At 43.5% G+C, this 17,366-nt stretch overlaps 1 protein-coding gene across 1 annotated transcript in view; it reads right to left on the reverse strand.

Annotated features, from left to right (window-relative positions):
- Positions 1 to 5,371: 5,371 nt before the first annotated feature.
- REEP4 (receptor accessory protein 4) overlaps positions 5,372 to 17,366 on the reverse strand; it is a 36,717-nt gene continuing 24,722 nt past the window's right edge. Inside the window, exons 6-8 of the mRNA XM_077469826.1 lie at positions 14,626 to 14,758; positions 11,685 to 11,845; positions 5,372 to 9,923 (exon numbers count right to left, since the gene is read on the reverse strand). Coding sequence (XP_077325952.1) covers positions 9,858 to 9,923; positions 11,685 to 11,845; positions 14,626 to 14,758 — 360 coding nt within the window. The 3' untranslated portion in view covers positions 5,372 to 9,857. The remainder of the gene's footprint in view (positions 9,924 to 11,684; positions 11,846 to 14,625; positions 14,759 to 17,366) is intronic.

Below are 17,366 nucleotides of genomic sequence, written 5' to 3' on the forward strand. Positions count from 1 at the left end.
ATTGGCTAACCGTAAAAAAATAAATAAATAAATAAATCGGATCAAGTTCAAGACCCTTTGCCTCACCCACAAATGCGTGCATAGAGAAGCTCCGCAATACCTAATGGAGAAAATAAATCATTACACACCAAACCGCAGTCTTCAATCAGCCAACAAAAACCTCCTCCTCGTGCCCAAAGCCCGGTACAAATCGAAGGGGGATCGGAGATTCGCTGTCCAAGGTCCTCGGCTATGGAATGCTCTACCAATCAACATCCGCCTGGAAGAAAATCACCTGGCTTTTAGGAAAAAACTCAAGACCTTCCTCTTTTAGCAGATGATCAAAGCTCGCCACAGCGCCTAGAGGCGATTCAGTTCGCATTGTGCGCTATACAAGTATTTCATTCATTCATCTGGAAATGGTGGCCGACGAGACCGCCATGCCTTTCTTTGGACCAACCACTGAAACAAACAGGGAGTCTGACAACACAATGTCTTCATTGATGTGAAACGCCAAGACCACCTTCGCCAGAAAAGAAGGTTAGGGACGCAACACCACCTTATCCTTGTGGATAACCAGATATGGTGACTTGCAGGACAAGACCGCCAGTTCCGAAACCCTCCTGGCCGATGTAATGGCCACCAGAAAGACCACTTTCTGGGAAAGAGTCAACAGAGTGATCTCTCTGATATTTTCAAATGGTGGTTTTTGCAGCGCCGATAACACCAGGTTCAGATTCCACGGGGGTAACGGTGGACGCACCTGTGGAACTACATGCCGCACTCCTTGACCAGATGTTTTCACTAGAGAGTGAGACGCCAGGGGTCACTGAAAAAAAAAAAAAAAGACAGCCAAAGCTGATATTTGTCCCTTAATGGTGCTCACAGCCAGTTTCTTGACTACTCCTTGCTGAAGAAACAGCAGGACCCTGGATATAGAAAAGGAGCGCGAATGCCATCCTTTCTCCTCACACATGGAGATGTAGGCCTTCCAAGTACGATGACATATCTTCAGAGAAGAAGATTTCCTTGCTCTCAGCATAGTTGGGATCACAGAGTCCGAAAGACCCTGGTTCCTCAACATCTGGCTCTCAATAGCCATGCCGTTAAAACAAGCGATGGTATAGCAGGATGGAGAGGAAAAAAATTAATAAAATAAATATAAATAAAAATCAGACCTCGAGACAGAAGGGAGAAATACTCTCGCTTCCATGGAGTCCAGCAGCAAGCCTAGGTACTCCAAACGCTGAGTCGGTACGATCACTGACTTTTTTAGGTTCAACAGCCACCCAAATTCCTGCAGGGTCTGCATGGTGATTGCCACATCCTCCTCTAACTCTGTGGCGGAAGATGCTCTCAGGAGGAGATCGTCTAGGTAACCCACGATGGCAATCCCGCCCTGCCGTAACAATGCCAAAACAGGAGCCAATACCTTGGTAAAGAATCAGGGGGCTGATGCTAAACCAAAAAGGGAGAGCCACAAACTGGTAGTGGGCTTCCCCGACTGCAAAACGCAGAAACTTTTGATGCCGGAGGCATATGGGTATGTGCAGGTACGCATCCTGGATGTCCAAGGATGCTAGGGAGTCCCCTTGATGGAGTGCAGCGACTACGGAGTGAACTGATTCCATTCTGAACCTCTGCACTTTTACAAAGTGATTGAGGGCTTTTAGATACAAGATTGGACTTACCCCTTCCTTCTTAGGAACCACAAACAGATTTGAGTAGAACCCCTGGAAACGTCCCGAGTCCGGAACAGGTACTATCACCCCAGGATTCAGAAGGTCCCTTACCGCCCCCAAGAGGGCGAGTCGGGAGTATGGGTATGCTGGAGGGGAAGAATCTGTTTTGCCGCCAAGAGAGGAACGCCATCTTGTAGCCTGTGGAAATCAGATCGCAGACCCACTGGTCAAAACAGCCGAGAGGTCCACCGGGCTGTGAACTCCCGAAGGTGACCCCCCCACCCCACCCGTGTTGTGGCTGAGGGCAAACCTTCATGCAGTAGCACTTTTGCTAGCAGGCTAGCGGTTCCAAGGACGCTTTTGTCCTTCAGTGGTTGTCTTGTCAGGCTGGGGACGTTTGGTCAAAGCCCCGAGCGGACTAAAAAGCAGTTTGAGCAGAAAATGAGGGCCCTTGCCTATGGCGTGGCTCCTTAGCCTTCCTGGCCTGTGGGAGTAGAGTACTCTTACCCGCTGTGGCATTCTTAACGATGTCATCCAAAGAGGCTCCAAAGAGCCAGTCGCCAAGGAAGGTTAGATTCGTCAGTGCTTTTTTGAATGCCTGGTCAGCAGACCAGCATTTCAACCAAATCAGGCGCCTCAGTACCACTGCTGACACTAAAGCCCTGGATAACAGAGGGAGAGTATCCAGGGCCGCATCACAAACGTACTTCAGGCCTTGCACTAGTTGGTCTGCTAGTTCCACGCAAACAGGAGAAGCCTGTTGCTCTCCCAATCTGTGGTGCAACAGTTTTGCCCACTCATTAAGTGTCTGTGACACAAGTGTGGATGCCAGTATTGGTCGCATTGCTGACCCCACAACCGTAAAAAAACAAACAAGGAACGAGCCACTGCCTCTGCCTTCCTGTCCGTGGGATCCTTAAAATGCTGGAGTCCCCTCTACTGGGGTTACTTTGTTTAACTTGAATAATGGGGGGGGGGGGGGTCCACGACCGGAGGAGCCGACCACTTTTTGAGAAGGCTCTCCTCAAAGGGGTAATGCACCGCCATGTATTTGGGGACCGAAAAGGTCCGTTGCAGTCGACCCCATTCCTTGTAAATGAACTAGTCAAAATAAGTCAGATACGGGAACACCTTAGGCGAACGGGCTGGCTTACAGGACCCAAAAGGGACCGCTACATCAGCAGAGGGATCCGCTAGCTCCTGAATCTTCAGAGCATCATGCACAGCTGTGATAATTGCTCCAACAAGCGATTTGTCGCGCACGGACCCGGACTCATCTGAACAGACAGAGCAGGGGATCACCAGCCTCAGCAGGGCCCAGAGTCTGCGTCAAAGCTCTCACCAGAGGACGGGGTGGGGGGGCAGACTGCTTTTTAGCACCTTTGCGCCCACGTACCGCCTCTATCTTGGCAACGAATGAACTGCGCGTCCAGGGGCACTGCACATTCTGCAGGCGAACCAGTTGCAATTGCCTAGATTTCGGGCGAAGAAACATCAATTTCTGAAGCCATGCTGACCCTACTCTGTCTGCCACCTGTTGGGGACTTAAGACAGTGATGGTCCCACCCTCCTAATTGCTGCTGGCTGAGGGGCTCTTTCCCACAGGACTCGCCACCCTGACTGGTTCTGCCACTGTCCAGCAAGTAGTGCCTGTGTTACTTGTCAGCTCCCAGGTGCATAGGAAATCACACCGTCATCCAGAGCTGCTGCTTATGGTGCTGAAACCGATCTACAGTGTGCTCAGGCTCAAAGAAAATGGCTGCTGAGCGTCCAGTATAAGGACATAAAGCACAGACAAAATGGCCGCCGGACTACAGAAAAGCATGCTGCTCTTAGAGACTGACCAAAAAACGTGCTCAGGCTTTAAGAAAATGGCCGCCAGGCATCCAGGATAAAACCACAGGGAAAATGGCCACCAAGCTACAGGAGAGCATGCTGCTCCTTGTCCTCACCTAAGATGGCCACTGAACACTGAATACCATGAGGGACAGTGACAGAAAATGGCGGTGAACAGCACTGCAGGGGTCACAGCCTCATCAGACACCCCCAGGGAGAGAAAAACACACATCAAGGCACAGCCAGACAACGCAGCCCCCCCCCCCCCCAGGTGAGAGGCCCCCTGGAGAGCCCCTGCACAGGACACACACCCCACTCAGCAGCCACATGCAGCATCCCCCACGAGGGGGGGGGGGGAGGGAATATAGGGACAGGGAGAGGAGAGGGAGGTGAGGGACCCCCAAATCGACCTCCCAGGGAATGCCCAGCTGCTCAGCATCACAGAGGCAGAGAGAGCTGTACTTACCAGTCCTGCAGAGCTGGGAGACATTCCATCACAGAACCACTCTCCGATCAGTACGGGGTGGCTGCTGGCCTGGCACACTGATGCAGACATCAGTAGCCCGGTCATATGTGCACCCCGCAGCATTAAAGCTCACCGACCACCTCTGGAGTGGAGGTACATCGTGGCCGACCCAGCACGGAGCTCTGGTCTGCACACACTCGCTGGCCAGGCTGGGGAGACTACAAGGATAAGGGTATCCAGCCTGTCACCCAGCCGGCTGTTAATAGCAGATCACAGGATCTTTAGTCTAGCGCAAAAAGCAAAGCTTCTGCAGAAAAAAAAAACAAAAAAAAAAAAACAAGGACCGATGGGCCCACAGGGTTCCTAGGTCCTTCTCCTTCACTAGGCAAAATAAAACCGAGTGCTGCATGGCAGGCTGGGGGGTTATCCAAGGGACCGCCCCTTGGGCAGAACTAAAAGTTCTTTGTTTTCATAACATGTTATGCCTAGTCTTCTCCTAAAGGTGGCACAACAACCCAATGGCTAAGAGAGGAGCTGTGCCAGTCGGTGAATATGAGAAAAGTTATTTCTGTTTCTGTTACCAAAACTTTGTAAATAAGTTTTCTCCTTCACTGATGGGCACCGATAAGGCAGTACTGATTGGCAATGATCCCTGGTGGGCTCACTTGATGGTCATGAATGGGCATCTATGGGGGGAGCGGGGGACTACATTGATAATCAGTGCAGACCCCCCCCCCGTCAGGAGAGCAGCTGATTGGCTCTCCGCTACTTGCGTCTGTCAGCGTGAGTAGAGGAAAAGCCAATACATGGCTTATCCGGTTTACACTGATGAGCTGTGATTGGACACATGGTAAAGAGCCTCTGTCATCCCCCTTCTTCCACTGTCCCCAATCAGTGTGTGTGTGTGTGTGTGTGTGTGTGTGTGTGTGTGTGTGTGTGTGTGTGTGTGTGTGTGTGTGTGTGTCAAGCTGCATATGCTCAATTTTATTTTTTTCCTCCTGGGAGATCATGTGATCAGCACTGTCCAGAGGGTCAGGGGTCCTGCAGCCTCACAGGACAGTCAAGAGTAAAATTAAATAACGCCCCCTACAAAGCTTTAAACCAGACACTGATAGAAGTCACAGTACTGCTAATGAGAAAAGGCATTTAGCAGGTTATTTAAAATAATTGCATCTCCATGCTTTGTATACTGTGGGAGAGCAGATATAGTGAATGCAGGGTCCTGGGTTTAGTAACCCAACCCAAGCACACTGTACCTATAACTATGACCAAAACCTGCTTTTATCTCACATTGTATTGCACACACACACACACACACGTTATCAAAATGGCATTAAAAAATAAAGAAATTCACACCATCAACCCTTTCACTTAAAAATAATCAGCTTAAAAAATGTCAACTACACAATTTCAATGAAACGAAAAAAAAAAGTTTATTTACAAGGATATCAAAAAAATTATATAGAAGTTGCCAACAATATAAAACTGGTAAGAAATAGCAGGCACTTGAGGTGAAGACCGCAAGCTACATAAGGATCATCTTGTAAACATAGATTTGACAAGAGAAAAGGACACTTTGTTCATCAGGTGACAGCACGGCTCTCAGTTTCTCCACCAGAGGCGGCTAAAACTTTGGCACCTGCATAATGAATGTGCATTTTCACAATACATGGAATTCATTGTATTTGGAAAATCATTACGCTGTTCCATTAACAGAACACTGAGCAGCTTCATATACAGTAGACATTTCACATATATAAATACATAGAAAAAAAAAAAAAAGACAAAGGACCTTTGTAGTTCTCTTTTGCATAGACGTGGGATCAGAATTTCAGGACTACCAGGGAGAGAGTGCAAATTTGTAACTAAAGTCCCTCCCAAAACTAACATGTTCCCAAGTCACTCTCAAAACTAACATTTTCCCAGATCAAAAAGGGAAAAAATAAGAAAATAAACAAACATAAAACAATGTTCTGTATCTTTATAACAAAAGACTTTCATGGTCGTTACACCATTGTGGGCAATTGGAATTACCAAAATATCCTACAGGTAGTAAAATATTTATAAAGTAAAGCGTGCATAGCCTGCACATGAAGGGTAAGAGCACCCTCTGCATTTTCTTAAAGAGGACCTTCAACAGGGCAAAAAAAAAAAACTTATATGGAGAAGGCTGTACTGGTAGTGGCTTCTCCCCAACTTATATGCCACTTGCTGGTTCCAGGGCAGTGAATCTGAACCAATTCACTGAATCCCAGATCTAAAATAAGCATGTGGTCTAAAAAAAAAAAAAAAAAAAAAAAAAAAAAAAAATCTGCTTTTGGGGCCTTCTCGGCCAGGAGGCTTGAATCTATACAAGTTTCTGTTCAGTTGCCTGCACACATTGTCTGCCAATCCAGACATGAAGATCCTGTGTTACATAAAAGTCAAGTTTAGGTTCCCTCAACTAAATGTATATTTCGTTTAAAATGTATAGAGCATTTGAGCATGTTCAGATGCGGCATGGAAAACACTTCCAGACATGGCTCTCAGCTCCTAACTACAGCTCATTTACAGAGCCAAGTTTCTATGCATCTACAGTCTCTCCATGGAAGTGTATGAAGATTTCTACTGGGGCACCACTACTTCATTCAAGGTACAGCAATAAAAGAACAAAAGAGATACACAATATATAAAATCAAATTTGTTTTTGAATTTCCAAATTGCGAAGGGTCCAATTTTAAGGTTAGCACGTTAAAGGTTTTCTTACGTACAAATACTGCAAATTATTCTTGGTTTAAATCAGTACAACAAAATATTTAAATCAAAATGATCGAATACTATTAAAACAAATATGGAACAGTTAAAATAAATTAGTGCACCCAAAAAAAATGTTGTACACACATACCGTCACAATAACTGAAAGAAGAAGTGTACAGCAACTGTGCATCCTGCAAGCAACAGAGGCACATTTGCAAAAAAGAAAAAGTATTCTGTGCACAATGTGACTATATTCTGATCGCAAGATAGTTTACAGCATAGATCAAATATTTTGCCCAGCTCCATAACATGCTAGAAATCTAAATTTACTTTTTAAAAATGTAAAATAGCCTTAAAAAGGCACAGCCTACTAGCCCAGGCCTTGCGTTTCTCACCCATACACAACTTGAGGGCACCAGCCCACTTGACTATTTAAATTGTGGGAACACCAATTCCTGAGATTGCAAATGTATTGTAGAGCCCTTATTGCGTTTCAGACAGAGAAAAGGGAATGTGCACAGCAAAGAGTCATGAGACAAAAGGCCGCAGGTTTGCTGAAACAGATGGAGATGTTCTTTAAAACAAGCCCTGTTGGCTGGTTGTCCATTGCTAATCAGCGGAGCCTAAAGTAAACCTGACAACTTGATTTTGTTGTTAAGTGTGCTTAAGCCAACAATAAAGTCTGTAGATCAGACATCTGTCAATCCCATTAGAAATCCAGGGGGGTCTGTGGATCCCTATGAATCCTAGGCCAAAGCTGTACACAGAGACGCAACACTTTCCATCAAGATTAAGTACTACTCCATCCCAGTGCCAAGCCCGCCCGTCATTCAGGTGACAGAACATGTAGTATCTGACTTACAGCAGTGGGGCATAGCATGCATAGGGGACCAAGCTTAGTCTTGGTTTGAGAAGAAACCTGTGCACAGACAATTTAAAGCCCAAACACAAGTACCTAGTGTCCCCTGTAGCGCTCAAAAGCCCATACCCATCACCATATCAGATGCTCATATCTCAACAATCAATCCCCTGTAGGGGTGAAGGATGCCAGAGAGAGGAGCTGGGACAATGTTTGTTATGCCTAATGCAGCAACACTGGTGTACAGCTTCCTGTCATGCTAGGTTACCACAACTATTTGTTGACATTAAAAAGGTGCCTATACTACAAACGTATACTACTTTAGGCAAAGGCGGGTTTCCCTATAAAATCTAATTCCACCTAGTAACAATCTTGATTTAGTAAAGGCAGGGCAAAAACAAATTCAATACAAAGTAGGATTCATTGTTTGGCTATGCATGTAAAGGCTGAAGAGTTATCCAATGAGACCAGCAAGAAGGCTTTACATTAATAACTTCTATACAACACTTCCCACAAGACAACAAACTGTCTGATCATTTCCTACTGGGTACAAAAGGACATAACAGAACATGATGTAGAACACCATTTATTGAGCATTTGTCTGCCGTGCCCACTTGTGCTGAATAAAAGAAGGTGACTTCATACTTTAGTGTAGGCAGATTTATTCTGATCTATGCAAAAAGCACCAATAGGTGATAACAGCTCATTCAGGCCTTGTGTAACTTTTTACTAAAAAGGCAAAAACTCCCAAAACACTGCTAATGGACACCCAAAACCTATGTATATGGAATACAATGTCTGCAGGACTACGTTGTTAATGACTACAGGGCTTATTCTAAAACAAGAGTAGGGAATAAAACTGATGTACCCACAACAACCAATCACAATCCATTTTATATTGGTCTGATTTTAGTAAAGTGACATGGCTTTTTGCTTTATTCAAGGAGTAAACGCCACATGTACACAATTGCCAAAACTGGCAACGACAAAAGAGCTCTGCAATCACATTGCACCAACTACAAACCTCCCTCAGCTTTTGCCGAAATTAGTTTAGCTGTACTGTATAAAACACAAGTATGGAACATTTAGGCATGTCTAGCTGCAAAACTCCAGAATTCTGACGCTGCGATGACACACATTAAAAAAGTTTGCTATACACCTAAGTCAATCCTGAGCTGCATGTTCCCCAGAGACAGCTCACATCTCTTTGGATTTTCGTCAGCTGCTTCACTACGAAAAAGGCATAGTATGAAAGTCTCTAGAACATGTGGCCCAATGCTGAGAAATCGGAAGGACAGCAAAGATCAAACAGCAAAGATGAAAGATCTTCAGGAGACAGAACCAGAATCCTCAATTCCCAAAGTGAGAAAAAAAAATATTAAAAAGGGATAAAAAAAAAAAACCCAACAAGAGTAACACACTTATATGGTACAAGAGACATATACTGAATTCTTTGGCAGTGTTAAACATACAAAGTTTGCAGTGCAGTCTTACACAAGTTGTTCAGTAATGAAGCGTGCATGGAAGCGCGCATGTCTATCATGGTGGTGTACAGCAGTGTAGCGGCTTCTCTGATTCTTGGATGAGGTGGCAAAGTTTAGTATAGACAAAGACACACACAAAAAAATAAAAAATAATGTAGGATATGGGGGAATTGCATAAGAAAACCGCTTAAAATGGAAGTGGCAATTTCCCCATCAGTTCCAAACATGCAGAATTCCAATCAAACCAAGTTCATTAGAGATCAGTCTCTACCTGGATGCCTGGAAGTAAGACTTTATTCTCCCAAAATGAAAATGAAGGAATTAAGAGTAAGGGAATGTGATAGGAACATATAGGATGTATAGAGAGGTAAGGCATTTAGCCCTATCCATTAAATTATAGTTCCAAGAATCCAGCCCTTCCATGTAGTTATGTGTTAATAGCACTGTACAGCAGACAGAGGGAGGGGCGTCCATAAACCACTCCCACTATTACTGATGAACGATGATCTAAAGACTGGTAGGAATGAGAATTATGGCTTTCCAGGCAAAAGGATAAATGGGAATTTAAAGAAAACAACTGTATCTGTAGATTGAGACATATCCATAGATCTGCATGTACTTGTATACATGGACATATCCCATCAGACATAGTGACAGACAGCAACACATATCCAATATTTACAGATGACGCACACTGTGAAGCCATGCCTTGTAACACAGCCAGTGTGAGCAGGAAAATAAAATTCAGTGTTTTCAGCTTTCTTTGAGGGCACGAGTGGAGCTAGTTCTTCAGATATACTCCTAGTTTCCATTGGTTACATCTCTGCATCAGACTGAACCACCTTCTTCTTCGCTCGCGTTCTGCTGCTCTTGACAGATGCCTGCAATTCACACAATTACAAGAGGTCAGGCACTGAATGAAATGCTGCAGGGTTGGTAAAGACTGGCTAGGGAGGGGGAGTTCTTATACAGTAATGAAAATCAGGGCATAAATACATACACAATACAGCCATGAAGAATCAGGGTAACAGAACAGCAATGAAGGTCAGGGTATACAACACTTAAAAACAGCCATGAAAATCAAACTAGAAGACAACTATATGTCAAATACGCAGCCATTACTCACATCATATCCGTATTATATAGCTCTTATACCCATATTATTATTATGGCTGTACTGTCATATGCTCTCGGAGGAAAACTATCTGGCCTTCAGGAAGAAGCTCAAGACCCATCTCTTCTGAAAACCCAGGCGGACACTGGCAGCAAAAGCGTCCTGAGGTGATTTAGTTTGCATATGTAGCACTATACAAGTTATTCATTCATATCAAAACAGCTACATGGATCGGGATAGAACACATGTTAAACACCACTATGATGTCCTAGGAACATGGCATGTCACTATCACCACATCAAGGCTGATTTACTAAAGGAGTTGAGAATCTGTACTCAACCACTTCAAAACCACAATATGTATATACACATGGCTGCTTTGAAGTGAAGCCATCAGCCATAACCTATTTTCTTTTTTTTCAGCCAGCGGCTGGCTGTCTCACGAATGCAGGCTGAGCAGCTCATACTCCTTTTCCCGCCACCGTTTCTTGGACTTAACCTTTTCACCAGTGTGCCCAAGAAACGATCCAACTGTACAGATGCCTGGTCACAGAAATGATCAAAGACCAGATGGTCTTTCATCGCCTCTATGGCCTTGCAGTGACATTGTCACTCCTGGTCTAGGGTGGAAATAAACAATTTTTTTTGTTTTTAAAGCAAAAAATAAATAAAAATCTAGATGTTTTTTTTGACCCCAGATCTCTCCATTAAGAGGACCTGTCATTGCTCATGTCTTTTACAAGGGATGTTAACAAAAAGCAGACAGGGGTTATAACCCTCCCTTACTCAATACAACATGAAAAAGTTGAAAAAAAAAATTGCCTTTAATTCTACGCTACATATTCAGCCCATATTGCAAGATAGCTCTACCACAAGGCATAGCCTGGCAGGTAACATTACGATTCTCTACTGAGGCTTCCTGCTTCACTTAGCTACGTACTGAACTACAAAGTGCATCATCCCATTGGTGATATATTGTCACATTGTCAAATCAACAAGCAACACAGAATGCTGCAAAACTGTGATAGAAAAATGTGAAGTCACATGCCTAGCTATGCAGTATGGCAAGTATGTGCAATGGACAAGACATAGGAAGTCCATTGACAGGTAAAACTGCAGTTGTAGCAATTTGTTTTGTATTTAGCCTTTAGTCACAACAGCAGCATGCTATGCCCACATCACAGTACTATTGCATTCAGCGGTAAAATGTATGCACATCCTATATAAATTTATTGCAAATGGTCTATATATGAATCTGTACAATTTGAAGAACACCACATCATGTGTGTGATCTAGCATAACATAGGACTGTGTGAAGGACACCAAGATACAGCAATATAGGATCATTTATATGACATGCTGTACAGTGCTTAAGTGTCATGTTCTCTGCATATCAAGCACAATACAGCAGCACTGTGTTGTAGAATAAATGATACATAATACATTAGGATTGGGCAGGCTATATGATGTGCCGCAGGACACCGTGCCTTCAGCGGTATGTACAAGGCTGACAATAGGCCGATTCTCACCTCTCTACTCAGCCCCTTCTTCTTGCTGACCTTCAGGCTTTGGCTCCTCTGCAATGGTTTTGAAGGCAAAGCACCCCGTGTTCTTGCTGCTGTTCTGGTTTCTGAATCTGACCACCTCTCATCCATAGAGTCACTGTCAGCTTGGGACTGAGTGGTATAACCTGCAAAACAAAAGCAAACACAAAACAAGTTTTAGCGAATCCCAAGCAATCACTTCATCAACATTACATATTGAGACTCCCAAACCAGCAAAATAAAGTACTGTAGAAAGTAAACAGATAAAAAATCCAGTTTCGACATGGAATTTTCTAAGTAATTTTATCAGTCTATTTCAAGTCTGATGTTTACAACTGCTTTAATATTAACAAAGCATATCCCTCTATAGTGTGTACTTGTCTCAATTAAGAGCACCAAGTGTCATTTCTGTCCCCTGCTTCGTTCCTCTGCTATCAGCACGAGTCACTTCTGACAAATTTTCCTGACACCAAGAGAAAAATGGTGACGGGGAGGGAACTCCAGCCGATTCACAGCCTCAGCTCTGTTCCTGGGTGCCATGTGAGGAGGGGGGAACGGCAAAGTTTAACTTCCTTCCAATCAGAGTATAACTTCAGCTCTCTGCCCCCTTTTTTCTAAACTCTGACTAGCTTTAGTATTTCAGCACTTAAAAGGTGTTTTTTTAAATTCTTGCCCCTACTTGTACTGTTCACTCTTCCTTATTCAAGGAAATTACAAAGAGCAAACCTGTACTTTGTCCATACTAGACAAGAAACAGGTTCGTTTTTAGGAGGCACAATAGTACCGTATTCATTTCAAATAGGCAAGACCCTATCCACTGACTCAACCCACTCACACCAATATGGTTCTCATCACTGCCCGGAAAACTTGACATTGTAGACAAGATCCATATCCTGCCACAAGCCCACTACTACTTTCCACAACACTGTTGCTTCAAAAATGTTGTATCCAAACTACAAGCAGAGGCAGATAAACCGCATTCAACTTTCTACACATATAATTGAAATTTTTTTATGACTCTAGCTGGCGTTACTTGGAAAGTAGTGGGGACGGGGGGGGGACGGGGGCTGACGCAAAACAAAAAAAAAAAGCGAACTTCCTTACTACTGTAGAACTCCAGGAGTAAAGAAAACCCCCTTATTGCAGTAGACTCCTGAAAGAAAGAACTTTGTTAAACTTTTGCTCTATTCTGTTGCCTTCTTTCAGTTGGTTACACTGACCCTGGTAATACAAAAAAGTGTCTTCTGTCTGCTGTATTAAACCAGGAAAACATGGCAGATAAAAAGTAACACTTCTAGTGTAACCCATTCACCATTATAAAATTACATAGAGGAAGATTTACTAACCTGGAGTGGAAAATCTGGAGCAGCTGTACATGGTAGCCAATCAGCGTCTAACGTTAGCTTGTTCTATGACACTGACAATAAAACCCGGGAAGCGAATTGGCTACCATGCCCAGTTGCACTCTCCAGTTTTAGTAAATCCCCCCCCCCCCATAATGTACCTGCACTAGCGTCTGTCTAGAGCCGATTCAGATTACCTGCAGATGTCTGGGTCCAAAAACGGACAGCTGCGTTTATTTGCAATTCACTGCACTATTTTTAAGCACATCCCAGTGCTGATCAGATTGCATACATTATTATAACCTGTAACTAGCACATCTGTGTCTACGTCACTCAACAAAGCCGGCTGACAGCTTGATCCTTTCCTATGGTTCTTTCTTCAGTGCTGAAAATATATTTGGTAATTTCACTATCAAAAGTGATATATTAAAGTTTGACGATATACGGTATAATCTGTACAAATGTAATCAACATTGTAAAAAAAAATAAAAAAAAAAAAAAGGTACAGAGTGTGGCTGTGAGCCATAGAAAAAAAACAGTAATGGTTAGGAGGATTCAGATCAATAAGTATGGCATAATATAAGTTATGTTTACACATTGTATGACCTACAGGAATAGGTAGAAAAGGGGAGGGGGGGGGTATAAATGTGTAATGATGGTAACCCGGGAGACTCTAGGCGTAAATATGAGAATCGGGCCTTGCAAAGGAGGAAAGTCGACATAGTTGTCAGGGCCTCCCAGAATAGGGGACAGAGAAGAAAAAGAAAAAAGGAGAGAAGTATTTGGTCAAATATTTGATTTAATGATTTATTCATTTTCTAGATTTTTATTTATGGTAGTTACTTAACCACAGCTATATAACCACTTGACCACTGGGCACTTAAACCCCCTTCCTAACCAGACCAATTTTCAGCTTTCGGTGCTCACACTTTGAATGACAATTACTCAGTCATGCAACACTGTACCTATATGAAATTTTGTCCTTTTTTTCACACAAATAGAGCTTTTTTTCGGTGGTATTTAATCACCGTTGTTTTTCTTTTCGCGCTATAAATCAAAAGACTGAAAATTCCGTAAAAAATAAAATAAATTCTTGGTTTCTGTTAAAATTTATGGCAGATTATTGCAGTGTTGCAGAGTATTGCCCAGTATGGGGAAGAGTATTGGTACTGAGCAGCGCTGCTGCCATCTCTCGGCCTCTCCCCCCGAACTGTACCGATCGGTACAGAGGGGAGGGAGGGAGGAACTGTCGTCATGACATGACGCCGGTTTGTTTACATGTGATCGCTTCATCATTTGACGGAGCGATCACATGGTAAACAGACAACGCTACCAGCAGGTATTTACCGCAATCCCTGATGCGCCGGGTCTTCCAGACCCGGCGGTCACAGATGTTTGCGGGAGCATGCCCCAGGGGGGCGCTCGTGAGAGCAACATTCTGGGAGGACGTCCACCCAGAAAAATCCTCTTTTGGCTATGGCGCGGTCGGCGAATGGATAAACTACAAAAAAAAAAAAAAAAAAAAAAACAGATTTTCAGTTAGTGCTATAAAATATAGCAATTCCCCCCCAGTCATGACTCACTAATGGGGCGTCGCTGGAGATCAGCTCCATCTGGATAAAGTGGGTCATTGTAATGCAGTGGGGTATCATCTGGAAGCTCCCTTAGATCTTGCATGCTGAAACTGCGCAGACGCCCAACCAGGGCTCCTTGTCCCTAAACATAAAATAATTTAGTTACAGAAAAACTTTCGGTATACAACATATAGTAATAATGAACTTTAGCAAAATTCAGTGACACCCACTATTATATTAGGCACAGGCCTTTGAGAAATTCCCTACCTAAATGGACATTCCCCTGGCATCCCCAGGCTCAGTGTGACTGATGTCTCGTCCGTTGAAAACTAAACATAGTGATCCAGGGTAAATTGTCTGATGCCTTACACCTGTGGCCCTCTTTGGGTGGACCTCCATGGGGGTAATATTGACCTTGTGGGCAGCCATTCCTCCATGTACAACTGACCCTGTACAGGTCTTTTATTATAAAATGCATGACCATATAAAATGATAAAATGAACCATTATATGAATACAGATCTCCCAGGTATTACCCTTGAAGAAAAAGAAGACAAACGTGTTGGGTACTTTGGCGATTACTAAAGCTCTCTATATGTATCACAACAAATTTTTTTTTTTTTTTTTTATTTATGCATTTGTCTTTGCAGAGACAAGATTTTATCGTTCCGTTTCAATTTCTTTTGTAATAAAATTTGTACTTTAACTATTGGTGTTCATGTCGCCTTTAAAGTCACGTTCCCAAGGGGGATAATTCTTTTTTATCTGCATCTATAAGGCCTCTTGCACATGGGAGTAAAGAGGTTTTTTTACTGATCTGAAATGATAATGCATTGTTCTCTATAGGACATTGCACTCAGCTGAAAAGAGATTAGTAATACAGTTTTCAGTATAGAGCAGTAAAACAAAAAACTAGAAAAAGGTCTAATTTGAGTGCATGTAATTTACTCTCATACACAAAAGTTTACTCGTTTAATGTTTACGAAAGTACAAGTGACTATATTATAATACTGGTAAAGAATTTTACTCGCCTATACTCAACATTACTCATGTCTTTACACCTGAGTAAACATCGGTAAATTATGACGCCCATGTGCAAGGGGCCTACCTGGACTGCCAGTGCACTCAAAGTGCGTAAAGTCGCAGATGACCCCCTTTTACCCCCCCAACAACGCACTACTGTGTGCTGCATTGTGCTACAATGTAGATGTATTGCCATACTTCATGGGGTGTCGTACAAAAAAGTATAGCCCTGCAAAGCAGCAACATGTTATGTTATGTGCTACAGCAAAGGTGTGATCCAGTCAAAACCATTTATTTATTTATATTTTGGAGCCATCAGAGGAGGAATAGCCTGGCATTGCCTGGATCTGTAGTGTCTGTGCTCAGCCAATCATACCAAACTAAATTTTCTATACTTTATGACAAACTCTTTACTGCATAATATAATCCTATGCAATTGCGAAAGCCATCCATAAAAAAACTACATTGATCATGTCCACATGTAGCTTAAAGCAGTATTAAACCCAAAGCTTAAAATGTAATATATTGCAGCTTAACAATCATTAGATGTGGCAGCTGCATTTGTTTTTTTTTTTGTCTTTTTTTATTCTTTCCTTTCATCAGGGGACACAGAGCCATAATACTTACTATGTGGGTTATATGGCCACCGACATGCCCTAAGGTAAGAAGTGCACTCCCTATATAATCCCTCCCACTACTGGGAGTCCTCAGTTTTTTTTGCCAGTGTCTAAGGTGTTGGTCACAAGTAAAGATGCGCTGTGCTCAGCTCCACTGGAGCAATCCATGTTAGAGCTAGCCATGCTGATCCGATCCATTCAGATGTCCTTTTATGGGCTAAATGAATGGTACCCAGGCCTCGTGTTCCGAAGAAAAAAGGTTTTGCTTGCGAATGCATCTCTTTTTAGAGAGCTGGGCCCTGGGATCCAGTACTTTTTTTGTAGTAAGGCCATAAAGTTTACTGGCAGGGTGCTGTTGCAGGTCCAAGTTTGTGGGTAACCTGAGGTTCCCCTGTTCCTGAAGGTTTCCTCAGTTTCATTCAAGACCGCTTCAAAGCACCATCCTGCTGGCCTGGAACAAAAAGGTTCAGGTCTTGGATTTTTCCAATACGCTTGGCTCCCGACATACGTCAGAGCCTAAATTGGTGGTTGATATCCAGCAACCTCCAGGGAAAATCGTTTCTACCAGTTTCCTGGAAAGTGGTAACAGATGCCAGCCTTCTAGGCTGGGGGCAGTCCTGGAGGAAGATTCTGTCCAGATGGTCTAAGTTAGAAAGGACCTTGCCCATCAACATTTTAGAGATTTGGGCAGTACGTATGGCCCTAAAGTCTTGGACGTCAGACTAAGGGATTGTCCTGTCAAGATTCAGTCCGACAATGCCAGGGCTGTGGCTTACATCAATCACCAGGGGACACGAGAAGTGGTGCAGCCCAAAAAGAGGTGAATCATGTTCTAGCTTGGGCAGAACACAACATTCCTTGCCTGTCGACAATATTCATTCCAGGAATAGAAAATTGGCAGGCGGACTACTTGAGTAGCCAACAATTATTTCCGGGGGAATGGTCTCTTCACCCCGACATCTTCCTAGAGGTATGTCAGAGATTGGGTACTCCAGACATGGACCTATTAGCGTCCAGATTCAACAACAAGGTCGACAACTTTGTGTTGAGAACAAGGGATCCTTCTCGCACAAGGTCCGGTATTCCATCCTACCTTACAGACGCTAAAAAT

Source organism: Lithobates pipiens, unplaced genomic scaffold (assembly GCF_037356315.1).
Source record: "Lithobates pipiens isolate NorthernLeopardFrog02 unplaced genomic scaffold, aLitPip1_a1.2 Scaffold_8, whole genome shotgun sequence".
NCBI classification, from domain to species: Eukaryota; Metazoa; Chordata; class Amphibia; order Anura; family Ranidae; genus Lithobates; species Lithobates pipiens.